Here is a 26,477-nt window from a genome sequence, read left to right on the forward strand (position 1 = left end):
GACGCACTTGTACGCCTTGACTGGGTATACCTTGATCTCTTTCATAATTGCAATTCTGATTTCAAAGCCTGATTTCCAATAACGTGTGAATTAATTCATTTTCAAAGAGTCAATTCAATTTGTGTGCCAAAAATGCAATATACAGTTGATGTTTCAGTGGGATGGGTGGAAAAATGGAACCGGGGTAATATAAATAAAATTTTGAATGTTTTTTTGTTGAGATGCAATGTGAATTGGTGTGTGGGAGTGATGACGGCGAATGACTCGTGGGCTTAACGACGACGGGCAATCTCGTTGACGAGCTCGGCGATTTGCTCTTGCTCATTCTGAAAGTTGAACATTGACTTTTGTTTTTATTTTAAATACGGGACTCTATTTAAGCAATTAAAATCTTACCTCGGATGGCTCATCGGCAGCTGGTGAAAGTGCAAAGTTGACAACAAGAGCGCTGTCGCGGACCTTGTTCTCGACTGTCACATTCTTGGCGGCAATATCGTATCCTTCAGCGGCAACGATAATTTCGTACTTTCCAGCTGGGAGCACTCTGTAGAAGTCTCCCTCGGACCATGTGGTAACTGGATGCTTAACTGGAACAGTCTCAGTTCCATTACGAATCCAGACAACGGCCCGCTTGATTGGCTCGCCGGTCATTGCATCGACAACCATTCCCTTAACTCCGCTGTGAGATTTCCAAACATACTCGAAAATGGATTTCTGGTTGTCCTCCCAGAATCGAGGAAGTTGAGATCCTTCTGGCATCTGAAACAGGGGTGTTTGTTTTAAAAAATGGATATAGTGGTAACTTTTGAAGTTGAAAAGCTGGCCCATAAAAATTGTAAAACCTAATCGCAGCTGTGAAATAAATTTGAAGATGATACAATAACATGCAGATCATACATCAATTTTTCAATACAACGTTCCAAATCAAGCGAAATTATTCACCTTCTCACAGCTCAATTCCAATGTAATTTCCATTGCATTGGTAGCCAAGTAGTTGAAGTCTTGCATTCCTCCGGCAACCGAGTACCACTTAGCTCCGTTGGTAATTCCTCCTTGGCGAGCAAAAGCATCTTGGCTGGTTCCGTCACACGGGGCATGATCGTTCTTTGACATATGAGCATGATTATCAGCATAGGACTTAGCGAGCCAACGGAAAGTTCCATCATCTGGTGAAGCTGAATAGGCAGTCTTTTGAGAATTCTCATCAATGGCAGCATCGAATGGATAGTTAGCGACAAGATCTCCCTCATGGAAGTTGGCAGAAAGAACAAATGGAAGTGAAAGAGTCCATTGTCCAACAGCAATTGTTTCTGGTTGACGGTCAACGTTGTCTTCGAAAAGAGACAGAAGATGATCGAACTTTGGAACTCCAATCTTTTGAAGCTCATAGAAGATGCTATCAAGATCTGGGAAGTCTCTGTTGAGATCGACTCCGTTGATGTTGGAACGTCCAGTGAGCCATTGTCTTTGAGCTGGCTCAGTGCCAAGAGCAAGCTCGAAACCATCTGGGTTCATGGATGGAAGGATGTGAATTGAGGTAGAATTAAGGAGTTGGACGATTTCCTAAAAAGTAACACTTGTTTAAAATTTATTTCGAGGAATTTCAAACACTAACCTTATCATTATTGATAGCTCCATTGCAGAGAGTTTCAGCAAAACGAAGCAAGAGTTCTCTTCCGATTGGCTCATTTCCATGCATATTTCCAATCAGTTTAACTTCCGGTTTCGTTGGAATATGCTCTCCAGGAGTTGTCGAGAATTGGATAACAACCAAAGGACGTCCTTCAACAGATTGACCGATTTCATAGAGGGTGGTGATCTGAAATTAGAATTCTCCGAATTTCTTTATTTTGATTGAATTCGATTATTTCGCATGAGCGGACGTGAAAGAAACGAGGAAAATAACATTCCCAATGAGCTCATTGATGATGAGAGTGAGCACACATGAAAAATCGAAACACGCATGATTATTCAGCCAGCTGCCACGTCACCTGATTTCATTTTCAGTTACAATTTTTTTAGAGAAAAACAAGACGATGCAGACAAAAAAATCGTTGTCTGCTAATTTTTAGCAAAATTGAATTCATGACGCATTAGACAGGGTTGATAAGGGATTTTATTATCGTTTAGTATTTTGTACTAGAAAAAATAGAAGAGGTAGGGGATTTGTCTGAAAGCCACGTCAATTCAATGAATGAAGTGGGCTAACTGAAGAGTTACAGTATGGCCTAAAAATAGACGATAAATATCTAAAAGGTCTTTAAAATCTTTTCTCAAAAACCTTCTTTCATCTAAATCAGATGATGAACGCGTTGGTAAACAATTTCTAGAACAGTTGGAAAGTGTTCTTTTGATCGAAAAGCTTGGAATTCAATTACCAAGATTCATCTTTGATGACGCTGATACACTTAAACGTGAGAACGTAGTTAACTTTGTGCCCATCTACGTCAGAATTTTATTCGGAAGTTTAGATTAAAACCATGTTCTAAATGGGATTTTTTATGAATTCAGACTAATTGGAGAATATTAAACATAGTTCATATCACTTTTGGACTTCTGACGAAATCAATGTAACTTCAATTTCTGGAAGCTTTTTGAAAATGTTTATTTTTTCCAAAAAAAACACTCATTAAGTTTTAAAACTATTAAGAAACTATGACTTCACAACATTCTGTTGCGTAATTTCTGCCAAGTTATGAGAACGCATTTCGCGATAATTTGGAAAGTCTACCTAATATGGGGCTATGTTCGTTTGGTTCCTTTTTTAAGAAGACGTCATTTTATAAAATTCCAATTACCAAGTCAAAAACGAAAATGAAAATTTGGCTAATTTCTGGCACATACTTTCATTTTCTTTAATTAAAAAAATGGATAAACCGAAGGAACTAGTTGTTGAGTCATTTTGATAAATTGATCTTTAAACAGCTACTCATGAAATACTTAATCCCAAATGTTTTGTAGGAATGAACAACCAAAATAATAAATTCAAATTCTCCTAGAAACAGCGAACGGAAATCTCGTGGCTATGGGAATCCGTTTCTGGATTTTTTTTGTTCTTTTTTAATATTCTAGTTGGAAATAGTTTCAAAAGAAGTTTCGTAGAAAAAAGGCTTCTCTCCGAAGAAAACGAGAAAATTAAAAAAAAAATTTCAGATTTCCTAGCACGGCTCGAAAACATCATTCACTCAAAAATTCAAGTTTAGAACCCAATTTCCACTCACCTCTGGGCACTTTTCATTGATTTCTCCCAACTTTGCTTCAAGTTGTGCTTGATTGTGATAGTGTCCCCATTCGGCATCGTCCTTGTGTGTGGATCCGCTTCCGAATCCGAGGAAGGCGTGGGCGGTAACGGCTAGAAGAGCCGCAACCAAAAGCACCGGCCGCATCGCGTGCAGCATGTTAGAATGAGAGAAAAGTGACGGAGCCCCTCACTTGAAGAAGAAGAAGAAGCCGTGGACTCTCTAGTTGTCTGTGTCTGAAAAAGAGCACGCCTTCGATCGATATGGAGCTCACTGGATGTTTGAATGAAGAAAATGAGGGGGGAAAGAGGGGTTAGAGAAATGTCGCGCGCTGTGGAGACCAGCTTTTCCCTTTATTCTATTTTTTCAGATGACGTTGCTCAACGGCTTACTCTCAAGAGCGCTTTTCTGCGTCTCTGAGGTCTGAAAGAGAAAGTAAATGAAAGCGGGGGTCGAGAGTGAAAGAGATAGCTTAAGCTCATGCTAATTTCCTTCTTTTAGAAAAAATTCAATGACGTGTCACTTTTTCGGGGTGAAATTTCAAAAATTGCGTTTGAATTGTTATTCACTTTTCATTGACGCGCGAGCGCATCTGATAGGTAAATGTTCGCCAACATTTTTAGCCTATTATAGGGAAGCAGAAAAATGACTTTTTGAAATCGACGTGAAAACTCGCTCCTTGGTTAATTGAAAACGCTCCGCCCCCGAACCATGGGTCTCGTGGTATTTGGAGTTAAATCCGTAAATTCGATTGTTTTCAAATTTTTTCAGCTTTCTCGTCTTTTTAATGATTTTATGGCAAAATTTAAGACTTGAAATTTTCAGAAAACTAAAAATAACAAAATAGACAAAAGATGGTTGAAATTTATGCCAAATTCCTGACGAGACCCGTGACTCGGGGGCGGAGCGTCATCACCTAGATTTCAAAAAGAGGAAATTTTCTGCATCCCAATAATAACAAGAATCGTTATTCAAGTGTTGCGAAAATGTGGAGTTTCAATAAAATTAAATTTGTATTATAAAACTGAAATCTTTTATTTCGTTGTTTCAGTGTGCAATTGGTAAAACATGGGACATGAGAATGTAAAAAATGAAAAAAAAACATAATTGAAAAGCAAAACTTGTTTGATGAGAAATGAGAATCGATTTTTCACGAATTGCACAAGAGAGCGTGCTCGTCGAGTTTATAGCCTGTAAAAAACTGATAAGAGTGGGAGGTATTTTGTCTGGAATGTCTGTACCTTTGTTTTTGGCACATGGGTAATGAATGAACGTGTTTTTCTTATTTTGTACAGAAATTGCGGCACCAGTTTTGCGGCAAACTATGCACGTTTGAGACCAGAAAATATCGATTTGATTATCCAGATTTGTTAGCTGATTGCCGTGAAGATGCACATTTGGAGCCCATAAAACACATGAGCCATGGAACCATAATTCGATTTTTGTAGGTTTTTTGGCAGTCTGAAAAGTTAATTAATTTTTAGATTTTAGAGAATGGGATGGGTTGTTACAGGTTTCTTAGCCAGGAAAGATGGCCAATATTTAATTGGATTATGTGTTGCATAATATGGTCCAAAAAGTTCTCGTTTCTCTCCATTTTCGTGGCACAATGCACACACATAGGAAGATTCAATGGCGTCTGACTGCTCTTCCCACTGAAAATTAATAATAAAAATTAGATTTATCATTTTAATCGTACCTGAAAAAGCTTTGTCATGTGAAAATCCAAAGTTCGATTGACAGTTGCTTCGTGATTCCCCGAATTTTTGATAACTGATTTTCCATTTCTCACTTCAAACATCGGAGTCTCATCTTTTCTATTTGATTTATACTTTGAACCAAATTTTTGATTTATTTGAGTGGCCATATTTTTGTTCTCTTCGTCTGTAAATCAAAGTGAAGAAAAAATATTTTTATTATAAAAACCAATTTACACTCTTCATCTTCCTCATTTCTTTTCTTCTTCTTCACACGTCTCCGTTTTTTGGGTGGTGATTTATGCACTGAATTTGATGTAGATTCTAGATCATCAATTTCCATTGGTTTTCTGGAATTTTTTTTCTGATTCTATAGAAAAAAATTTAAAAATATAACACGAAGTTACCATAAAATATAGATATTCACATTATATTTATGACAAAACATGCATTTTATCGGTTTTGTTATACATTAACTATTAAAATATTAAATTTAAAACTGTTAAAAATTCAATGGAATCCAAAACGTATACGGTTATTCTGCCAATTGACTTCCAAATTCATTCTCCCGGCAACAATGGCCTAGGTTCCACAAGCATAAATCCTCGGCCACGGTTTGTGGACTCCTCTCGGATAAACAGTTACTCATCAGAAATAAACAGTTCTCGTGATATTTACGTTTGTTTCTCACAGAAACTGTCTCCGTTTTGATTTGTATATTTATATTTGATATTTTAAATTAATATAACGTAGTTTTAAATTAAATTGTCCGTTTTAATTGAAAATTCAAGCTTAAATCTTCAGATAAATGAGTTCGTAATGGCAACGACGGGTTTCTATTATGCAATCGGTTTGTTTTCACTTCGCAACTATTTAAATATCTTATTTTTCAGTTCAATACACATTTGAGGATCCGCTTCCATCTTGTGATGCTCCACGATTAGAACTTTTTATTGGCGATCGAATATGTGTTTACGGGCAGCACGGAGAGTGGGGATATGGTCGAAAATTTGACGAGAAAAATGGAAAATGTGGGATTTTTCCACTTGCCTATGTACAAATCGTTCAAAAGTCCATGTTCGTATCGACAAGTGACGGATATCTCGTTGTGGATGAAATTTCCAGAGTTATTAATGAATGGTGGACCAAAATTAAAGAATTGATGGTGGAAACGACAAGGATTGGATCATTCGAAGACTTGATGGATAGTTTTAATGAACTACTAATAATAAAAACTAAAATCGAAAGTGGTAATTTTGTTTCTTTATCAGGAATATAGTAAAATAATTATGCTTTTAGGTGGGATTCCAATTGAAGAGTTGAGCAAACTCCGATTGCGCGTTTCAAAACTGGTAGACCGTGGAAATACAATTCTTGGCCAAGATGTAGTGATTCGCAATGAAGAGGGTGTTCCGCTTGACGTTGAATCACTTTCACTTCTTAGAACATATGAAGCACACATTTCTTCGAAAGGAAGGGTCGGATCATTGATGGTATACTATTTTTTCTCTTACAAGCAATATATTTTTCAAATTTTCAGCGGGAGAAACCTGAAAATGTTACAATCAACGATAGTTTCTCATTGCTGCTCTCCATTAAATCTGTCGAACTCCATTGTAAATATTCCTGTGAAATAAGCATATCACTATATGATCTGGACAAGAAAATGTTCACCACGTAACTCACAATTTTTCTGAAAAAGACAATAGTTGCATTATTTTCAGAGATAGTTATACATTTCTCTGGAACAGCGGTAGTGGAAAACACACGGATTTAAATTTGAAAGCACTGTTCACTGATTTTGCAAAAGAAGATATTCAGAAAAAGTATTTGATGGTAACTCGAGTTGTTCATGTATCACCGATTGAATCTTCTAATGCTACGATGAGAAAGCATGGACATCACGAAGCAACTATACCAAAGACATTTTATTGTAGGCAATGTGAGTTTAAATCACAAAATGAGCTAGTGTAGCATGTTCTCCCAGTAATTTTCGCCAATTTTTGGCGAAAATTGGTTTTTTTATTTTTATTTTCGCCTATCAATATCACTAAATTTTAATGAAAAATATTGGAAGAACATGCCCACTGCCTGATTTTGTAGAATTACCGGTTAGTAATTGCCGCGCAACCCTGGTTGGAATACAAAAATTTATTGCTGCTACTTTCAGCGTACGCCTCGGACATCATGGAAATGTCAAGCATCTTTCTTGCTGGTGTTGGCCACGAAGCAAAAGAACGTGTAATTTTCCTGAATCGAGAACCAGAACTTCCATTATCTCTAAAAGCATATCACGCTACAAATCGTATACCGAAGAATTTAAGCAACGATATGGAAACAAAACTATTGATAAGTACCCAATTAGTTCCTGGAAATGTTTCTCAAATCAAGGCAAGACACCCACATTTGTTCAGTAGATGTCCAGCGGCGATTCTACGAAGAGCTGATAGAACAGCAGTTTCAATTGAAGATAGTCGAAATGAGATGTATATTACTTTAATGCAGGCTGAATTATCTGGAAAATCATCTGATCGTAACATTGAGGCACGTCTTCATGTCGTGGAATCAAATGGACATGTTATGGAAAATGTTTTTGAGACTATTTCGGTTACTGGTTCGCAACTTAGCACTGTCTACAAGAGTATTGTAGTTTATCATACTGACAAACCAATGTGGACGGAACCAATAAAAATTGCTCTTCCCTCATGTGCTTCTCATGATGTATACCTTCGGATCTTATTTTATTCGAAGAAAGCATATGACAAACCAAAACCAGAAAAAGGACCATTTGCAATTGCACATGTTCAACTCATTCGAAGTAGTGCTCTACTCTGTGATGGTGAACATGACTTGGCTGTCTACAAAATTGATAATCCAGGATCTCACTTTGATGAATCAAATGTACATTATATGAACTTACCTGATACCAGAAGAACACTCAAAGAATCAATTGGAAGCGCGAAACCTCATTCACAGGGTTTTAGTTTGAGTGATAAAAGTTTTGTGATGATATCCACTCATTCATGTTCTTCAATGTTAACTCAAAATGAGCATTTGTTGAATGTGTTGAGATGGCGTGTAAATTGTGTCAACCTTACATCTTCATTGGTGGCTCTTGCTCAACCAATTGGAGATACGGAACACGAAATGATTCGATTCTTCTCACATTTATTGGATGCACTCTTTGAAATTTGGCATGATCGTGAGACTTCGGAGAAAGTCGTTTTTGATGTTATCGTGGCGGTTTTAAGAATTTGTGGTAAGTGTACAGCTTTCTGACATTTTGTTCAGTTAGAGAAAAGTTCCGGCGAAAATATTTGTTAAGCAAATTACAATTTTTCGCTGAAATGTTTCCTGACAAAATTGAATTATCCGTCGAAAAATTGCCAGAGAACATTTGAATTCTCCGCCAAAAATGTTTGAATGAAATTTTGAAATTCTTGCCATATTTTTTCCGAGAAATTTTTCTTAAGATAAAATTTTTTTATCAAAAAAAAAACTAGCGGTGCAGCTGACCATAAATTTTTTTTTCAAATATTTCTTTTTGGATAAAGTTATTTATTTTAATATTTCAGAGGAGCCACGACACTACCCACAGGCTGCAAAAATATTCGAAGTGTATCTGAAACGATTTTCATTTACTTCAGCGGCACTGTAAGTTTTCATAGATTACACGTATAATTCAAATTCCTTTGTTTCCAGAAAAATTCTAAAGTGTCTCAATCACTATGTCATCTCGGATTCAGAAGATTCAAATGAGAAAGCGAGAAATGCATTCAAAGTTATGGGTCCTCTCTTCAAATTAGTTGTCGTGTCGAAGAAATGTGGAATAAAGTACGTTTTCCAAATTAAAAAATCAGAAATTTCATCTTTTTGATTTCCAAACTTCGCAAACCAAAACTGAAAAAATAAGCAATATCATGAAAAACCGGTTTAAGGTCACAGTTCGATTGATTCACCAGTTCACTGTCAAAATTCATTTTTTTTTGTTTTCAGATTCGAAGAGTTCGACGATTTCGAAAAGACTTATAAGCAATATCTTCGAGAATTTATGAAATCACTCGTAGCTCTCATGTCAGAAAAGAAAGCAAAAATGACTGTTCAGAATACAGCTCTTAAAAGTATTCCGACGATAATTGATTTGCTCAATGAAAGCGATTCGGTATCTCCAGAGAATCTTTGTGGATTTATTGTTGATTTGATGAATAATTTTGGATCAAATATTGTTACTCGTGAGCGGCTCAATTTTATTGCACAGATTGTGGAAACTCGGTTCTTTTCGGTAAGGAAATATCTTTAGATACATTATTTTAGATAGTTCCCAATAATTTGTCTTCATGCAAAAATTACAAAATATCCGAATTAAATAAATGTTCAGCTTTCAATCTGCCGAGAACAACTTCTGATTCCATGTCTTCAAATCGCTCTTGACATAATACAAATCGACAATATGGCAACCGAAAAAGGAGAATTTGCAGATCGTGCCGCTGAGTGTGCCAGTATTATTGCTGCTATTCTGGAGAGACTATTCGCTGACGCGGTACTAGATTATCATTCGTACATGACAAGTATTTCATATTTTACAGAAAAGTGGTGAAGGTAACGCTGAGAGAGAATTGACATCATTCATTTTAATGGTTTATCGTCCACTTGTTCAAGCAATGATTCGAGTAATCCACGACGACAAGCACACTGATGATGATGCTCGTGGTCACTTTTTCTCTGTAATATTGGCATTATTAGACAAAATGTCCGCCCAAATGTTTAGTGAATATGTGGAAGAGCGATCATCGGATATTGATAAACGTGATTTTCTCATGGAAATGGTTCAAATGATTCGAGATTTACTCAATCGAAATGCCTTCCCATCTACTTGGAAAGATATGATAATGTTGCAGAATAAGTGAGTTTAAATAAATTTTCGGTTTTTTCGCGCCAAAATTGTCTGAAAAGTACTGTAGTTTTAAACCAAGGGTCGGTTTCTTCATTTTCAGAAAAATCCAATTTTTCAATAATTTTCGATGACTTTCTATTAAAATAAATATTATTTTTCACATGAAAGTCAACATATTTTTGATAAATTTATAGAACATTTTTCCATAAATTTTTCAAATTTTTTCTATTTTCAATAAAAAATCGCGAATTGAGACAAAAGTTGAGAAAAAAATTGTTCAAAAAAAATGTTGCCGAAATTTCCTGATTTTTATACAAAAACAAGTCTAAACAATTTTTTAACATACAAAAAATTTGTATTTAATGCGTCACACTCGAGTGGTGATATTGAAAATTTGATTTTTCATGTATTTTTTGAGTTATTTAAAAAAATTTCTCGAAATCGGAATTTCACATTCAAATGTTTTGTATGTACTCTTTTAAAGGCGGAGACCTCTTGGAATTTTTAAACATTTGTCGTGTCGAGACCGGGTACCGTACTTTTGGCGCAAAATGTCATGTCTGGTTAATATAATTCATCAGTATTCATTCAAAAAAATATTTGAAATTTGGAATATCGTAAGCAAGAACATAAACTGAAGGTCAAATTTGAGGAATTGTATTGTCAAGTCATTGCTGGGTGTTCACAGTGCAAACAATCTTTTTTTTTTTCATTTTTCCTCACTTTTCCCTTTGCTCTGTTCCGCTTTATCCCAGTCTAATAATGGAGGGATAGAGAAAAATAAGAAAATGCTTTCATTTCTATATTGAACACGGAAAAAAAATCGAATTTCAGAGTGATCCACAAATCATTACGATTCGTCATGTCGGCAGTTCAAACATTCTTCTCCAATGACAAATTCTGCGTTGAGGTAAAGAATTCACAAATTATGTAATACGGGGAAAAATGTCCCGCTGTAGATCAACATGAAAAGGCGCTCCACTGCCAATCAGAAACGCTCCGCCCCCGATCCATGGGTCTCGTTAGGTATTTGGCGCAGAGGTGTACATTCAAACCTTCAAGCCGAAAAATGCTTGAAAATGGAGAAATCGGCAAAATTAACTGAAAGTATTTGGATTAACAGTCTTCTTGCCAATTACCTAATGAGACCCATAGATCGGGGGGCGGAGCGTTTTCAATTGTCCGTGGAGCGCGTTTTCACATCGGTTTCAATCGGCTTTTTTAAGTGCCAAAAAATAAGTTTATAATTAAAAAAAAATTAAATTACAGATGTGGAGAGAATATATGGTAACAGTAGTTTCATTTGTAACACAAGAAGGACTCAATTCTAAACATGAATGGATGAAAAATGAAGATGAAGACATGAGGATTCAATTAAGAAAAGCTGCAGCAAAAGATCTTCGGAGCATGTGGTTCCGATTGACACGTGAATAATTTCAATTAAATCCCAAAAAATGATCAAATTTATTTCAGCCTCTCAGAAATTGAACTACATTCCGAGTATGATTGGATCATTCCTCAAAGTATCACTAGTAGATGATGATGAAACTCGTGAAGCCACTATTCCAATATTTTTCGATATGATGCAGACTGAATACAACACGAGTGCCAGTAGATCTTTCACGGAATTCGCTTCTGAACTTGTATCACAGCTTGATACAAATGTTGATCAACATAGTGCGACAAAAGGATTCAAAGAGCATTTTCGTCAATTATCAATTACTCTGTGTCAATCCGATAAAGAATTAATGGCGAATGGTGGAGAAGAATTGATTGAACGAATTGATCGTTTATTAACTGCTCTCATTGAATATCATGAAGTCGCATCGAAAAGTCTCGTGGAATGTGTGGATAGTCTTATGAGTAGAACTGTTCAGTTGATGGTAAGTTTTTCGAAATTAATTTTAAATCAAAAAAAAATTTGACAAAATGTTTTATCTATTCGAAGCAAGGATGTCATCAAAAATATTGTGGTTTTTTCAAAAAAAAATTTTTTAAAATTGAAAAACGGAAAATTTTGATTTTCTGCAATATCGAAAAGAATTTTTAGAAAATTAACATTAAAAAATCAATTAGAAAGAAAAATCAAATTTCGTTTACATTGATGAGAAAAAACATAAAATGAGGAAAAATGATCAAAATGTTGTTATTTTCAGAATTATCGGAAAAATTGAATCCCGACCCCCTTGATTCGAAGTTTTACCGTAATCAAGAGTGTCGTCGAAAAAAAAAAAAGATTATAAAACTAAAAATTATCAAAAAAAAATGTTGATATTGAAGAGAGGAATATCTTTCAAAATGGAGCAGTAATCGAAAATTATTGAAAAATTCGTTTTTTTGCCGAAAAAAGAAGTAAATTTTTATTTTCCAATTTTAAAAATCGAAAAATCGGCTATAGCCATTATAAATTTATAGGTCAATTGAGAAAAAAGAAAACATTGAAATATCAATACAGCAAAAAATTTATTAAAAAATCTTAATTGTTCTCTTCTTTTCTTGAGTTTGGTATTTATTGAATAAGTATTGTTTATATTCAGAGATACTATAATCAATATTCTCATAAGGAATTGTATGTCAAATACATCTACAAGCTATATGATCTACACACATCGTATGGAAATAAGATTGAAGCTGCCAAAACTTTACTTCGACATGCCACAATGCTTACGGTAAATGTTTCTTCAATCAGTATCCTTTTAAAGATTATGTATTCCAGTTTGACGATGATGCTCTTCCACAATGGCTCATTGCTCGATCTCTTAACAGACATCGTGAGCTGCATCGTCAATTAAAAGAAGATTTAATGGAAGAAGCTGGTAATTTATTTTCAAAAGGAGAAGATTGGGAGGACGCACTGATTGTTTACAATCAACTTGTTCCAGTATATCAGAATATCATTATGGACTACGATAAATTGGCAGGATTATTGGTAAGTTTAAGGAAACTCCGTTATAGTCTAAATCATAATTTCAGCAAAAAATTGCCCAGTTGTATACAAGCATCAGTCGGACGGAACGTGCATATTTCTATTACTACCTGGTGGCCTTCTACGGACAAGGATTCCCTGCTTATTTGAACGGGCACAAGTTTGTGTTCCGAAGTGAAAAACTCGAAATGCACGGAGAATTCATGCAGCGAATCATGAAGATGTACGATAATCCGGAAAAGATCATGAAAACAGATCCTTGTCCTCACCTTGTCGACTCCCCCGGCCGTTACATTCAAGTTTTCAATATTGATCCAATCGGTACCGGATGCTCATTTGAAAATAATCCTGAAGTGAAACCGGTTATCAAAAAATATTTCAGATATTATAATGTAAGTTCCACTATTCTATTGCAAATATTGTATGTTGACTATTTTCAGATTCAAACATTTGAATATTCAAAAGTTGAAGAAAGAAAAGATACAAAGTGGACAAGTATAGATCCTTCATCTGAATTCATGAGGAATTGGCTTGTTCGACGGAGAATCAAGACTGCTGACAGTCTGCCAACTGATTTACGATTCACGGAAATCGTCGAGCTATCCGACCCAATTTATGTAACTCCATTACAAAATGCAGTTGAACAAATGAGAAAAAAGAATAAAGAACTCAATGAAACGGCTGCCAGTGCTGAGAGCAATCCTAATTTCGATTTGAAACTTCTGAGCAGAGATATTCTTGGAGTCGTCAGTGCAGCTGTGATGGGTGGAGTCAAAAATTACGAAGTATTCTTCACGGAAGCGTGTAGAAATATATGCGAGTGCGGTGAGCAGTCTGTGATCATGGAATTGAGCTCGTTGATAATCGAACAAGTTGAAATTTTGGAATATTGCTGTTATGTTCATGCTAGTCGTTGTCAAGGAGAAGCAAGAGCAATTAATACAATGTTGGCAGATTCATTTGACAGTCATCGTAGATATGTTGAGGAAAACTTTGGAAAAACAAGATCCAGGTTGCCAACACATGCTAATATTCGACTATCATCGTTTGATTCGGATTCGATCAATGATGGAATGATGACAATGAAGTCAGGAAAAGCTGCAGTACTTGGAAACGCTGTGGCTAACCTAATTTATTCGAACAAACGATCTAGTGGACCTGGAACTCCTGTCAACTTGTCGTAAGTTTTCAAAATTCACAAATGACAATCTAGTTTTTTCTTTTTTTTTTTCAGAAGTCGTTCAGCCCCTTCATTCGATAACATTTCATCTAAACTTCGGAGTTCTCTGGCAATTTCCAAGCTTGCACCCCCACCGCGACCTCCAAATCCCATATCTCCAATTAACCGTGGACCATCTTCAAATTATGAAGGAATCCGTATGAGAGCTCATTCACATCAGGCTTCAACAGTCTCTCTTAATCATATGTCAGTTGCTCCACCACTTCCACCTCGTCCAGATCGTCCTGATATGGATCCAAATCGAACATTGAAGCGAAAAAATTAATTTTTGTTTTAATTAAATTTTGAATATCTTCACAAATTTCCAGAGTCATAATCAAAAAACGCATGATAATCTAATTCTAATTCATTAATTGCATTTCTATTTTATCATTTTCTCAAAATTCCCTTTCCCCTGCTGGTTTTATCTGTGCTCTTTTACTAGTCACTCACTCACTTCAAAATGTTTTAATTGTTTCCTTTTTCAAAATTCTTTTCCTTCCTGTGAATATGTTACAAGTTAATAGGAATTATTTTCAGAGCTTCATTTTCCATATAAAGAAATCTCCAAAAGATTATCAAAGAAAAGGGGAATATCATACGTTAAATGATTCTTTCAGCAAAAAAAAAAACGAGAAAAAAGATTTGAGACAGAGAGGGAGAGAGAAGGAGAAAAAGAACAAAAAAACATGAATTTAAATTAGAATCTTATAGACAAGACAATATATATTTATATTTATGTATATACTTTTATAATTTCGGATGAAGTTGATTAGCTTAAAAAAAGAAGAAAACGAGATGATGGATCGGAGGAAAACACTTTGGGATGAAAACTTGGAAAAAACATTTAAAATGAACAAATGTGGAATAAAATAACACTGTTTGCTTGAATGAAATGAAATGGCAAAAAAAAGAAAGAATGGGTCTCAACTGGAAAAAATCATCTATGGGTTACGGTAGATGATAAGGCTAGGGCACACTTGTGAGGGAAAATAAAGACAGAAATCATAGAAGTTTGGGGCATTTTTTAAAAAAAGGGGCGGGGCGACTAAGAAACACGCAACGAGACTGAGAACGGATCCAATCACAAATCGATAATTTATAGGGAGAAAAAGAAAAAAAAGATGCGGAGTTGTGTTTAGAAAAGAGAAAAAGCAAATATGTTCCATTAAACTTGAAAAGCAATGAAACACATTTACATAATAAGAAACCGGGGGATTAAAGAGAAATTATACGAATAGAAGATAAAAGTTTCAGAGGTTTATAGACTTCCAAACGTATGAACAAGAAAAGACTATAAATCTAAGGTAAGAAAGATGTGAATGGATTTTGATGGATTTGTCATGCGCAAATGCACTATGGCAAATAGTTTTCGGAGATGGAAATTTGCATCTAGCTGGTTGAAAGTTTTTAGATAAAAAAAATAATTAAAAGAAGAAGAAGATTACGTATTCAAGCGTGTTAGTTTCCAAACTCTAACGACTTTTGAAGATGATATGCCATATGAACTATGACTATTAGCTATTTGATGGACCATTTTGTGGTGGTTGAGGTGTCGTTTGTCGTGACGGAATTGGTGATTGACTTGGTGATTGTGCTGGTGGTGTTGCCATTGTTGGTGGCATTCTTTCATTAATCTTATCGAGACGGCGAGCTTCTTCGAATGATTGAATAAGATGTCCCGAATCGCATCCGGATTCTGCTGCCACTGAAATTCAAATATTATAATTAGGTATTTTTATTTCCAATCATTTTATATGGGATCCAAGGTTTAGTTTCGAAAAATATTGCATTTATTAGCATAAACTGTTGGGTATACATGATGGTATTTAAGTTTACTATAATCTCGCAACTTTCGAAATTAATACTTTAAAGTCGCACGTGGCTATTTGAATGGGTCTCGTCACAAAAAAGAAAAAAAATCGAATGCAGATGCTTAGATTTTTCTTCATTCCTGGTTGTCTAATCAAATTTGTTTTTTTTTAGCAACTTTAAAGTTGTAATTTTGAAAAGAAAAATAATTAAAAACATTTTCGAAAACGAAAACGTCGGTGTTGCCCCAAAAGCAATGTTCTTTCAGTTAAAAAAACCATACTTTTGTAGAATCAGATGTTTTAAACATTTGCAGACCATAGATAATTTAGATAATTTTTATTATTCAGACCTGACTGTTCAATTCTATAAGCCGCATTCAATCCTGTCCGTCCTTCCGAAAGAGCCCCTTGTGGCAGCTTGCCACCTGCATTCAGGCCCTTCAACTGCAGCACTGACTCGCTTTCATGTCTGTTAAAAAGCGTGGTACTACGTTTTTCTCTTTCCTTTTTTCTATTGAATTATTGTTTTTTCGTAGAAAATATCATTTGATTCGAAAGTTAACTCGGTAAGTATAGTTGCATTTCGATTAGAGAAAAGTACACACACTTTTTGACGGACTTTAAACGATTTTGGACGGATCAGGATCGAAGAGACATCAGGACAAACATTACCTTCTCGGACACCACGTGATCCACCTTGAAGTGTTCCCATTGGAAGTGCACCGGTTGGTGTAAGTCCTTTCAGTGCGAGAACACTTTCGCTCTCCTCGCTGAAAATATGAAAAACCACATAAAGAGTTATGAACTTTGAAAAAAAAATAATCAAAAATGATTAATTAACAAAAATTGTCAAAATCATGCTTTAAGTATGTTGTTTTTTTATAGAAACATTAAATTAAGATATATGTTATCAAAAATAAATAAAAGTTAACTAAAAAAAATGCTCATTCTATAATAGAAAAAAACTTTCTATTTAAATTCATACAAATTCGGTTTAAAATTGAAAAAAATTAATCAACTTACCGAAGAACTGAGAATGCTCTTGCCATCTTTCCAATTGCTCGAATCTTGTGTCGAATAACCTCTTTTCTTGCAGACCCCACTCCACCTGAAAAATTAATTTTTAAAAAAGAACCGTCAACATTTACAAATGACATGGCAACAACTTCAAAAGGGGTGACACCATTCACTGGCAACCACATTACCAATCAATAGAAATCCCCGAATGAAGTTAGAAAAATGTCAAAAATAAAATGAAAGCCATGTACATATATATTGGCTAATAGGTGAAAAATTACTACTTGTAAATAGTGTGAATATGGGGAGGGCAAAGGGGGTAAAAATTTGGGATTTTGCAATGTGCCAACCGTCACCGAAAATGATAGAGGTTGAGTTAGAGGAAACGGGTCCCATTGGGATTTGAAGGGATTACGGTAGTTTTTGTTGTAAATAGTTTTAAAGAAGTTTTATGCTCTTGGAAAAGAAAATTTATTTGTCTAGTTAATTTAACTACAATTTTTTATACAAAAAACTAAACTTGTTCGATTGTTAACATTTTCTTATTTCGTTCCAAGATTATGTTCCGTAAGAATAGCCAAAAAACTCATAGTTTAAAAAATCTTCTTGTCGAGTAAACATCAATTCTACTTTTACAATTTCATAATAATTTTTCAAATATACCGTAATATACTAATAAAATATAAAGTAACCTTTTTGAGAAAATATTATGTATAGAAAAAATATACACTTCAAGGTCTTTTCTCACAGGTTTGGGGAAATTTCCACTTTCTCATTTCTTATACCGTACCCCTAAAAATCCCAATAAAGACACCCATTTCTTCCAATTAGTAACTAATTTTTAGGGTGGGGAATCAAAACCAAGTGAGAGAATTTTGAATTTTAGACTGCTCGAATTCTTTCATTTTCTTCGATTTTTTGACTTTCTATTTTTTTTCAATGTTTAAAATTGGAATTTTCAGAATTTTTGAAAAGAGACCAAAACACAGGAGAAGACCAGGTTGGAAATCCGACATAAAACATGCAAAACACAAGGCGTTAAAAGTTTAGCAGCACACAGCCAAATGAAACAACTAAAACAATTATAATTAGAAAAAAGCAACGTATTTTTTTTTAGAAAAACGGAACAAAAAAGATAAGCAGAGCAGCCACATAAAAGTCAAATAAATAGAAAGCCGTATTCAGAGAGAAAAATAAAACAAACTAAGAAATGGTGTATAAGCGCCAAACGCCCGAGGTGGGTGTTGTTTAGGGTGTTCCGAAGAAAGTTTGGTAAAAAATTAAAGAAAAAATAAAACTAAATCTGATAGTCAAACATACGTCACCAGTGTGTGGTGGGTAGGGGAATATCCACTTACCATCTGCTCCTTAAAATTTTGATTAGACTTTTTCATTATTTTTTTGTAGCTAGTTTTGAGATTAATGTTTAGATCTTTACTGAGATTTTAACATTTAACTTTTTTAAAGGCGCGTGCGGTTAAGGAAAAAACGGACGGCTTGAAAACACAGTTTCTGACAAATTTGTCAAAATTTTATTGGATTTTCAGAACAAGTTCAAGCCTGCAACACTGGGAAAAGGTAACAAGTTTACCGACATTTCAAGGTTTTAGAACAATAGACAAAAATTAAGGGATGATGATATTCTTACGATGGCATGGTACTTCTGTCATTCAATTCTATTGACAAAATGTCTTCCAAGCCAAACATGGCTCCGGCAAATGAGCTCAAAATTTCTACAAGTAGTGCTCTGCTATGCTCAAGGTCAACAATACATGCGTTTTTTTCTCAATCGACATCATGGTTTGTGTACTAGTGACTAGCATTTCTACATCGTTCGAAAAACTATATTTCAATTTGAAGTGTGAAATCCTACAAAAAATTAAACCTACAAAGTGGCGCTAATCTTTTGAATACTGTACACATAGGGAGCGTATGACTGCTGAGAAATGCTAATTCAGATGAGTACAATAGTTACAGTTTTGAACTGAAGTAATCAATCATGTCAAACTGAAAAAGAGAACACCTATATATTTCAGTCATTCTCAGTCAGAGCACACACGCACACTCACACAGAAATATCAATTCTCATGCCAATACCTTTTTTCGTTTTTCCTTTTCTTTCTCATGGTTTCTTTTTCAGAGAGCTCAATCAAAAAAAGAGTAGCACAACATTCAAACAATGACCAAATATTCAAAAAAAGGGAGAAAAGAAGGAAAGAAAAAGGAAAAAAGAGAAGGAAAGGAAAAGGCAAGAAACTAGAGAGAAAAGAAGTAGAAGAGAGACAGAGAGAGAGAACCGTACCGGACACACAACACCGATTTTTGTGCATTTTTTGAGGTTTTTGAAGGAAAATTGGAAATATTCCTATTTCCCTTTCAAACTCTCAGTGCCTTATTAATTTTCAAACAGTCTCTCTTCTTCTTCTCCTCTCCTTAGTTTATATCACAGTAGGAGAAAAGAGTGATATGAGGTGAATAGGAACAATTTTCTGTTCTTGTTAAGATATACATTTACAAATATATATATAAATTAATCGAGCAAAAAACACATGTATTCCATCTCTTGGGGAGAACGTTTCAATGCGGCTTTTCATTTGCCAATTTGAGCCGAGCACAAGACAAAATCATTGAAAGTGTATAGAGACAAAATTGGCGGTAGAAGATTATTTTAATTTAAAAAAATTATATATACATAAATATTTTTTGTTGTGAAATAATTCATATTAAAGTGACCTAGTTTTTTACGCAGTAGGACCTCCTTTGAGGGAGCCAGTGCTTAATCATGAACATACCTTCAAAGGTGTCATCGCATTCAGCCATCAGCTCGTCGTCAGAACAAATGTTGAGAATGTGAACCAGCATCTCCGTTACTAAAAGGAAATCTCATTTGGTTTTCGACATATTTCTTGCTATACCTTTTTCTCCCACAAACGGCAATGACCACGTGAACACATCCATAAAGTTCGGCAGCCAATATGGATGAGGACTGCAGTTGAATTGACGAATATTCATCACATTGTTCTCGTACTTCAGGATGGCAGCTGAAAATTGTTAAGTTGTTTAATGTTTAATGTTTAATTTTCCGAATTTTGTTTTCTTTTTGTTTCTCCGTCAAAAAATGCCATTCCCATATTTCCTCTCACCTTTGTTGTTGTAGACATCCAAATAATTTGGAGCACTGAAGATGGTGATCAACGATGGGAAGCCTGTGGCTTGAGATTTGCGATACATGCGGTATCTGGAAAATAGAGTAGAATTAGAAAAGAGGATTAAGGTTCTCTTTTCGCATCTCCTGGCGACGGATAAGCTCTTACCCGGCATCTTGAGCTTCATGTGCGCGAATGATGGAGAGCAGATTGTTGTGTTGCAGGAAATCACAGCATGCAGCGTAGCTATAATATTTCGTTCTATTAAAATGAAGATTATAGTGAATGGGATACCTGTAAAAGTATGAGCACCCTCTAACCGAATTGTGACTAAATTGTTCTGAATTCCTTTCGTTTCCGAAATCTTCAAGTGGGTCTGACCAGAGAAGATCACACATTGGACCAAATGCTGGGGGCTCCTTGAATCTGTCTATCTGAAAGTCAACAAATTAAATAGACATTTAAGATATGGTCGTAATTTCGGATTAAAGTTAAACAGTACTTTAAAACATATAAAACAAACATATACCGTAAATTTTCTCTCAGTATTGCACCTAACTATTTCACTTTAAAAACTTCACTCGGTTCATGATACATATCAAAGAAATTAATTGAAAATATATTGAAAAAGAACTAACAAATATTTTGTTAATTGAGAATTTTTTGATAGAACAAACGACAACGGGTACCGTACTAATAGAGAAATACGGTATTTTTCAAAATATTAGTTTTAGATCTCATGTTTTTCACTAACCCTCCTGATATCCTCCAAAGTATGGATTTCTGGGGACAATCCACCATGAACACAAAGGAATTGTTGGTTCATGAGAGCTGCCAACGGTAGAGCATCAAATGACTCCATGCACACATCGTATACCCGTTCAGAGTACTTGATCTTGCATTCTTGTTTGAATGTAAAGTACTCTGTCAAATGACGGCATTCATGGTTTCCTCGAAGCAAGAACAACGTGGTCGGATAGCAGATTTTGAGTGCCCACAGATACAGGACACATTCAATCGAGAAGTATCCTCGATCCACGTAGTCACCCAAAAATAGATACTTGGTAGTTGCGGGCGATCCGCCAACTTCGAATAGTTTCATGAGATCGTAGAATTGACCATGAATGTCTCCGCATACAGTAACCGGCGCCTCGATTTCCAACATCGTTTTTTCGTTGCGGAACAGGCTTGAGCATTCTTGAATCACACGAATCGCGGCTTCTTCTTCTATCCTTCCTTCCTGCAAAATTGTTGATTTGATTATATTCTTAAAAATCTATTCCACACCTTAATAAAATGATCTCGAAGAACTTCATGCCTTGGTTTTCCAGTCCGCCGGTCGTAGACCTGATCAACGGTAAGGCGTTCGGAAACAGGAAATTGAACGGCTGAAAAATGAGAAATTAGAAAAAATATAATGTTTTCATTATTCCATTTTACTTCCGAATTCCTTCATCTTTCTATTCCCTTCTTCTATTTTTTTTTCAATTCTTCTCAAATTCCATGCTCTTCTCACGCTCATCTTCCCCACATGGCGCCCGAGCCGCCGCCGCCCTCCTAAATTACTATGGGAACCCTCTCAAGCGTTTCGGGATTAATTTTCGATTTCAAGCTACAGCAGTCACTCACTCCCCTTCCTTCCCGTCTTCTCTCACACACACGACGACGCCAATGACGGCGACTTCGTCAGAATCTTTTCGAATAGAAAAAGAGAATGACGGAGAGAGAATCAGAGAGAATAAGAACTCTCTATCTCTCGATATATTTTCTATGTGCCTGGTGAGCCGACGCGGAGCCATTGGTGAGCTCCTCAGAGCAACGGACCCGCGTGAGTCAGACAGTGAGAGTTTGCGCTGAGAATAGACGAGAAGAAACTCTCTGCGGCTCTGCAGCTCACGACGACAACGGGACAAGCAAAAAAAAAAATTCTCTGCGCGTATAATTTCTGGCTTCTTCAATGTGTGTGTGCCAATGTGAGGGTGGATGGGGGTGGTTGTGGTGTGCTGCGCAAAAAAAAAGAGAAAAAAAGAGCATGGCGCTTTTCTCCGTAACCTGAAGCAAGAAACACTTTAATTGGTTTTTCTTTTTCAAACTGCCGCCCGACTGCAGAAGCCAAATACTTACTCTTGACAAATCGTTCGGTGAACTGCTTCAAATCACGTTCGCGTTCACGATTGTTGTTCGAGGCGGTGGTGGTAGTGTTGGTAGTGTCAGCTGAAAAAATGGTTCTTTTCATGCATTCCAGATGAGATCCATTTTTCTTTCGCTAGATTTTTTCGGATAGAGACACCTAGAAAAAGGATGAAGCCCCCGACGACTGCGTGTGTGATGATGCACAACAACACTACAAATTCGATTTGTGTCTCTATTTCCTTCTAAAATCATTTTTCGAGGGGGCAAAAGGAGATAGAGGGAAAACAACAACTAATTTTTCGATAACATTTAAAGGTATGTAACGTGAAACGGAAACCAAACTTCAAAATAAATTGATTTGAAAAAATATTGTTCTTTTCCCGTATTTTCCCAATCAAAGAAAATGAAAATTCTAGTTCCTACTAAAATTGAAAATGGACTATTTAACTTTTTGAAATTTATTCAAAAAATGCTCAATGTTTGCTGATTTTAGCGATAGTCTTAAATTGCAAAAAATAAGAATAAAAACAATGGTAGTTTCAGACGAGGATTCAGTAAATACTTACGTTTAGCTGCAGAGTTCTGTCCTGCCGATGTCGAGGCCATTGTGTGTGTTTATATATTTAAAATTGATGATGACTTTTCCTTTTATCGACTGATTTTTTGTTTCACCTGCAATTCAAAATTGTAAGAAAGTGAGGGAAACTCTGGAAATGGTGTGGAGTTGCGCGGAGCCGAGTATCTTGGGGCAGCTGACTTGTATTCTTGAGCTCCTTTTTTTCCTTTTTTCTTCATTTCTCTTCTAGTCTCTCACGCGGCTCTCCTTCTCTCGCGGACACCATGGCGATTCAATTTTTATGACTTTTATGAGAGAGAGGCCAATACCTCATATATTTTCCTTTTTCGGCGCGCGGCGCCACTGACGGATCGGATGTATTTTGTTGGAAAATGAAAACGAACCCTTTTTGTTCAAAAAAATGAGTGAATGAGCTACTCTGGTTTGGTATGAACCCGTAGATGAAGCGGGGAAACGGCTATGTGTGGAGATGATGTAGCTTTGCGAAACAGTACGATACCCTCCTTCGGACCGTTTCACGTCACTTCTCTTCACACCACGGCACGACGGATCGATCTTTCACAGGCCTGCAATCAACATTTTGGTCAATTTTTGTCATACGGAGAGAAAAAGTTCAACATTTACGAATTAAATAACGATTATGAAAGAATAACGTCCCCGAAAAATAAGATGTTCCAATGCAAAGCTTTCCGTTCAATTTAACAAATTGATAGTTAAAAATTTAAATTCAATAAGAAAAAGAAAAGAAGCTTGACCAATCGAATAATTCAGATTGAAGGGAAAACTAGTTGTGCATGCCAAAAGGCGACAACAATGGGCGGGGTTCCTTTGGAAAAGACGAAGAAAAGGAACAATTGAGAATTGGAAGGAGAATCAAGAGAAATTTATTTGAGAAACATTACAACCAATTTATTAGCGAATTTTCTTAAAGCTAAAATGTCATCAAAATATGATTTACATCATTGAGAGAGCAACTATATAATTATTCTAGAGAACAAATTTATTCCGAACGTTTCTTCAAAAATATCTTAAACATCATTCATTTTTGACAACTTTATCAGGAAATTCAGCATCATCTTCAAAAAAAAAACAGTCAATACCACACTTTATTTTTTATTTCGCGAATTATTCAATTCTGACAGTTTCTCTGTCGTTTTGTCAACTGACAAAATAATTGTTCTGTTTCTATCGTTTTATGTATACTAGGTAGTGCAATACAAATAAAAAAAACGATATCAGTTGTAGTACTGTACAACTCTAAGTGTTTGTATTTAAAAATAGAACTTTCAAACAATTTTATAAGTTGAAAATGTCTTCTTCCTAGGAGCGATGTCATTTTCTAACTACTGTTCAACTCATGCTATGTATTGATTAAATCATTTATGAGCAGAACCAAAAACCCACATGACTTTGAAAAAGGGAAAGATCAAAAGTAATGGGCGGTGTGTGTTATCGATAAAAAACCTTTTTTCCCTCTGCGTGAGAGAGATGCTCTTTTTCTCTGCTTCTCTCTATCGATAAGGCACAATGAAAAATGAAAAGAAGCAGCACGGAAATTGGGTAAACATATGTAGCGATGCGACAGAAACGGAGAAAATTAGAGAAATAGACAGTTTCAGTTAAAGCACGTTTCAAATGTTGTCTAAAAATTATAGGTGGAAAATTTAGCAAAACCAGGCTTTCTACTCTCAAAATAAACACAAAAAAAAACAAATTTCAGACAAAAAGAAAAAGTAAAAAAAATCGGAAACTCTATGTATTGTAAAAACAGAACATGAAAATTCTCTAAACGACATAATAGTTCCATTCTTAAATTTTTAGTCATCACTAAGAAAGGCTTGTTGTTGTTGTTTATTCCTTCCAAAAAGATAGGTCCCTCTGGTATAATCATGAAAAGGGACAGAAACAAGGAGTCCAATAGATACTTCATGCATACAAATTTGTTGGTACGATGATGTGTATGCTGGGTAGGAGCTAGAAAGATAAGAGAACGAGTGAAAAGAGAGTGTTGAGATGTCAAAAGAAACAAAGATCCGCAATCCGTCGCGTGGGTCAGAGCAAGGGAAAAGCAACAAAAATCAATCGGTTAGTTAGCTGCGGTGAGTACAAGTATATATGGCTTAAAATATGTGGTTTAAAAAACTTATCTATAAATACCTACAATAAATGCACTTTTAAAAAGATATTCATTACAGGGTAAAATAATATGTGGAATTAATATTTTTCAAATATTATTTGAAAGAAAATGGAAAAAAAAACTACTGTATAATTTTTACATGGCCTTTCGTGAAACCCCTTTGTTTCAAGATTTTTCTGCATCAGAAAATATATTTGCCGAATTAAAATCTGAAAATTTATAGTCACACATCTTAGAAATTTCAAAATTTGTCACTTTTTTCTAATGGAATCAATTTATTTTTATTTATTTCAGTTGGAAGCATTGTAATTCTACAAAACGATTATAATATAATGATTTTTGATATCTTTGATAAATATTAAAAAAAAACTATTCTATGTATTTTGAAACTAGTAAAATATTACAATTAAATAAATAAAAAATGACGTGGATTTTATTCAGAAACGTTGAAGTCAAAAAGAGCGAGAGAGAAGGAGCGCGAACAAGAAGGACGTTGTGGGTGGGATCAGCTCGAGAAGCTTAGCCTGTGCTCGAATCGGAGAATAAGAGAAGGGATAGAAGAAGAGGAGAGAAAGAAGAAGAGAGCAGCTTTCTGCTCGATCGACGACACCAAAAAGAAGCTGCTTCTTCTTCTTCTTCTTCTTCTTCTTCTTCAACTACTCCTGCTGCGTGTTGCTGTGCTGTCGCTGCTATCGGTGTCTGTTGCGGCTGCTGTCCCGGGACCCGAGAGCCGCAAGAACGAAATAGTGTGCTCCGCGATGCGAGCTCGGTTTTCGGGAGAAAAAGACGCACACAGCGGCGGCGGCAGTGGAGAAGGGAGGGAAAAAGATGGAAAAATGAGGGAAATGAGAGAGGATGGAAGTACGTAGAGAGTTGAGACAAGTGTAGCACGGCTCGCAATCGATTGAGCTGTGCTCTGTTGGCTAGGAGAAGGAGGAAAAAAAAGAGAAAATTGAAAAGTGAGAGGAAGAGAAAGAGAAAGCAGTTTCATTTCTCAACACGCGAGGACAACATAGGCATACACACACGCAGAGCCAAGTCAAATGAATATAAACGCTACGTGCTTCTGCTGTGCTGATAAAAAATATCAAGGATTTGATCGGAAGGCAGAAAGAGACGAAAGTAGGCACAGGAAACAGAAGATTGAAGGAGAAGGAGAAGAAGGAGATGGCGGCTGCTTCTGTGTTTTCCAAATGGACGAGATGGAGGGTCACAGACTCAAAAAGAAAACATGACGTACCGATGTGTCAGAAAACAATGTTGGCAATTGTTTCATATTGGGATGTTTTATATACGATGTGCCACGTGTCATTGATAAAAAATCTAGAAAATCTACCGAAACAAGCTTATGCAAACTGTCTTAGCAACCCTACCACATTCTGTGACAACGGATTATAAATTTAATGCTGGTTTTGTAACTGATAGCAATACTATTGGTACTAGTTGTATGTACATATATGTTTTAACCAAAAAAATACATAATAATGTTTTCAGCATTACTTAAAAAAGTAAAATTATTATCAGTTCATTTATTCAAGAAAGAAACAACATTATGTGGAGAGAAATTAGAGTACAGATAATTTTTTCTATACGAACTAGGTTATCCGAAACTTCAAACTTAAAACTTTCAACTTTAAAATTTGGCTTCCAAAACAAATGAGCTTGGGTTTTTGAAGAT

The 26,477-nt window shown here is 35.6% G+C and overlaps 4 protein-coding genes and 4 non-coding genes across 11 annotated transcripts; 2 read left to right on the forward strand and 6 right to left on the reverse strand.

The window, feature by feature from the left end:
- Window positions 1-72: 72 nt before the first annotated feature.
- On the reverse strand, window positions 73-3,475 carry egl-21 (Carboxypeptidase E). The gene is made up of 5 exons (NM_069534.7): window positions 3,222-3,475; window positions 1,616-1,819; window positions 943-1,563; window positions 397-759; window positions 73-326 (listed from the first exon to the last, which is right to left on the reverse strand). The coding sequence occupies exons 1-5, from the start codon at window positions 3,396-3,398 to the stop codon at window positions 273-275; spliced, it is 1,419 nt and encodes a 472-aa protein (NP_501935.1). The 5' UTR covers window positions 3,399-3,475; the 3' UTR covers window positions 73-272.
- Window positions 3,476-4,255: 780 nt separating this feature from the next.
- F01D4.5 (PHD-type domain-containing protein) lies at window positions 4,256-5,286 on the reverse strand. Of its 2 annotated transcripts, none has more exons than NM_069536.6 (5): window positions 5,174-5,286; window positions 4,939-5,123; window positions 4,751-4,894; window positions 4,481-4,700; window positions 4,256-4,440 (listed from the first exon to the last, which is right to left on the reverse strand). In NM_069536.6, exons 1-5 carry the CDS (start codon window positions 5,277-5,279, stop codon window positions 4,424-4,426), a joined length of 672 nt encoding a protein of 223 aa, NP_501937.1. In that variant the 5' UTR covers window positions 5,280-5,286; the 3' UTR covers window positions 4,256-4,423. The 2 variants fall into 2 exon arrangements, with proteins under 2 accessions (NP_501937.1, NP_001379288.1); NM_001392390.1 differs by having other exon boundaries at window positions 4,260-4,430.
- Window positions 5,287-5,740: 454 nt separating this feature from the next.
- On the forward strand, window positions 5,741-14,544 carry ced-5 (Dedicator of cytokinesis protein 1). Its single transcript, NM_069537.8, has 19 exons — window positions 5,741-5,786; window positions 5,830-6,186; window positions 6,236-6,429; window positions 6,477-6,613; window positions 6,661-6,878; window positions 7,107-8,195; window positions 8,512-8,590; window positions 8,639-8,770; window positions 8,933-9,218; window positions 9,315-9,476; window positions 9,523-9,839; window positions 10,665-10,740; window positions 11,100-11,256; window positions 11,304-11,713; window positions 12,368-12,499; window positions 12,547-12,759; window positions 12,804-13,148; window positions 13,197-13,936; window positions 13,991-14,544. Exons 1-19 carry the CDS (start codon window positions 5,756-5,758, stop codon window positions 14,259-14,261), a joined length of 5,346 nt encoding a protein of 1,781 aa, NP_501938.1. The 5' UTR covers window positions 5,741-5,755; the 3' UTR covers window positions 14,262-14,544.
- Window positions 14,500-23,231, reverse strand: tax-6 (Serine/threonine-protein phosphatase 2B catalytic subunit; the record flags this gene model as incomplete). 3 transcript variants are annotated; one of them, NM_001083189.5, is made up of 13 exons in its annotated part: window positions 14,500-15,683; window positions 16,140-16,258; window positions 16,813-16,897; window positions 19,599-19,676; window positions 19,722-19,847; window positions 19,950-20,044; window positions 20,121-20,198; window positions 20,247-20,386; window positions 20,707-21,192; window positions 21,240-21,340; window positions 22,077-22,166; window positions 22,652-22,757; window positions 23,046-23,231. In NM_001083189.5, the coding sequence occupies 12 exons, from the start codon at window positions 22,689-22,691 to the stop codon at window positions 15,493-15,495; spliced, it is 1,629 nt and encodes a 542-aa protein (NP_001076658.2). The 3 variants fall into 3 exon arrangements, with proteins under 3 accessions (NP_001076658.2, NP_001379183.1, NP_001367052.1); NM_001392391.1 differs by lacking the exon at window positions 16,140-16,258 and adding an exon at window positions 16,462-16,559 and having other exon boundaries at window positions 23,046-23,230; NM_001380448.1 differs by lacking the exon at window positions 23,046-23,231 and adding an exon at window positions 18,165-18,173 and having other exon boundaries at window positions 15,493-15,683; window positions 22,652-22,691.
- Window positions 21,550-21,828, reverse strand: C02F4.11. The gene has a single exon (NR_056540.1). It is a non-coding gene; the product is annotated as an Unclassified non-coding RNA C02F4.11 (non-coding RNA).
- A 683-nt stretch (window positions 23,232-23,914) lies between the features above and the next one.
- Window positions 23,915-24,025, reverse strand: C02F4.9. Its single transcript, NR_056541.1, has one exon. It is a non-coding gene; the product is annotated as an Unclassified non-coding RNA C02F4.9 (non-coding RNA).
- A 1,278-nt stretch (window positions 24,026-25,303) lies between these two features.
- C02F4.10 lies at window positions 25,304-25,565 on the reverse strand. Its single transcript, NR_056542.1, has one exon. It is a non-coding gene; the product is annotated as an Unclassified non-coding RNA C02F4.10 (non-coding RNA).
- Window positions 25,566-26,328: 763 nt separating this feature from the next.
- Window positions 26,329-26,349, forward strand: 21ur-13033. The gene has a single exon (NR_056543.1).
- Window positions 26,350-26,477: the final 128 nt, after the last annotated feature.

This window comes from Caenorhabditis elegans, chromosome IV (assembly GCF_000002985.6).
Source record: "Caenorhabditis elegans chromosome IV".
Taxonomy (NCBI): Eukaryota; Metazoa; Nematoda; class Chromadorea; order Rhabditida; family Rhabditidae; genus Caenorhabditis; species Caenorhabditis elegans.

Excerpts from the sequence above, each read along its gene's own strand:
- egl-21 (NM_069534.7), bottom strand. The coding sequence starts at position 3,398 with ATGCTGCACGCGATGCGGCCGGTGCTTTTGGTTGCGGCTCTTCTAGCC. Across the intron at positions 1,820-3,221 it reads TCAATGAAAAGTGCCCAGAG|ATCACCACCCTCTATGAAAT; the intron begins GTGAGTGGAAAT and ends TTCTAATTTCAG. Across the intron at positions 327-396 it reads CTGCCGATGAGCCATCCGAG|AATGAGCAAGAGCAAATCGC; the intron begins GTAAGATTTTAA and ends TTCAACTTTCAG.
- ced-5 (NM_069537.8), top strand. The coding sequence starts at position 5,756 with ATGGCAACGACGGGTTTCTATTATGCAATCG. Across the intron at positions 9,477-9,522 it reads AGAGACTATTCGCTGACGCG|AAAAGTGGTGAAGGTAACGC; the intron begins GTACTAGATTAT and ends CATATTTTACAG. Across the intron at positions 12,760-12,803 it reads ATAAATTGGCAGGATTATTG|CAAAAAATTGCCCAGTTGTA; the intron begins GTAAGTTTAAGG and ends TCATAATTTCAG.
- F01D4.5 (NM_069536.6), bottom strand. The coding sequence starts at position 5,279 with ATGGAAATTGATGATCTAGAATCTACATCAAATTCAGTGCATAAATCA. Across the intron at positions 5,124-5,173 it reads AAATGAGGAAGATGAAGAGT|ACGAAGAGAACAAAAATATG; the intron begins GTAAATTGGTTT and ends TTTGATTTACAG. Across the intron at positions 4,701-4,750 it reads CTTTCCTGGCTAAGAAACCT|ACTGCCAAAAAACCTACAAA; the intron begins GTAACAACCCAT and ends TTAACTTTTCAG.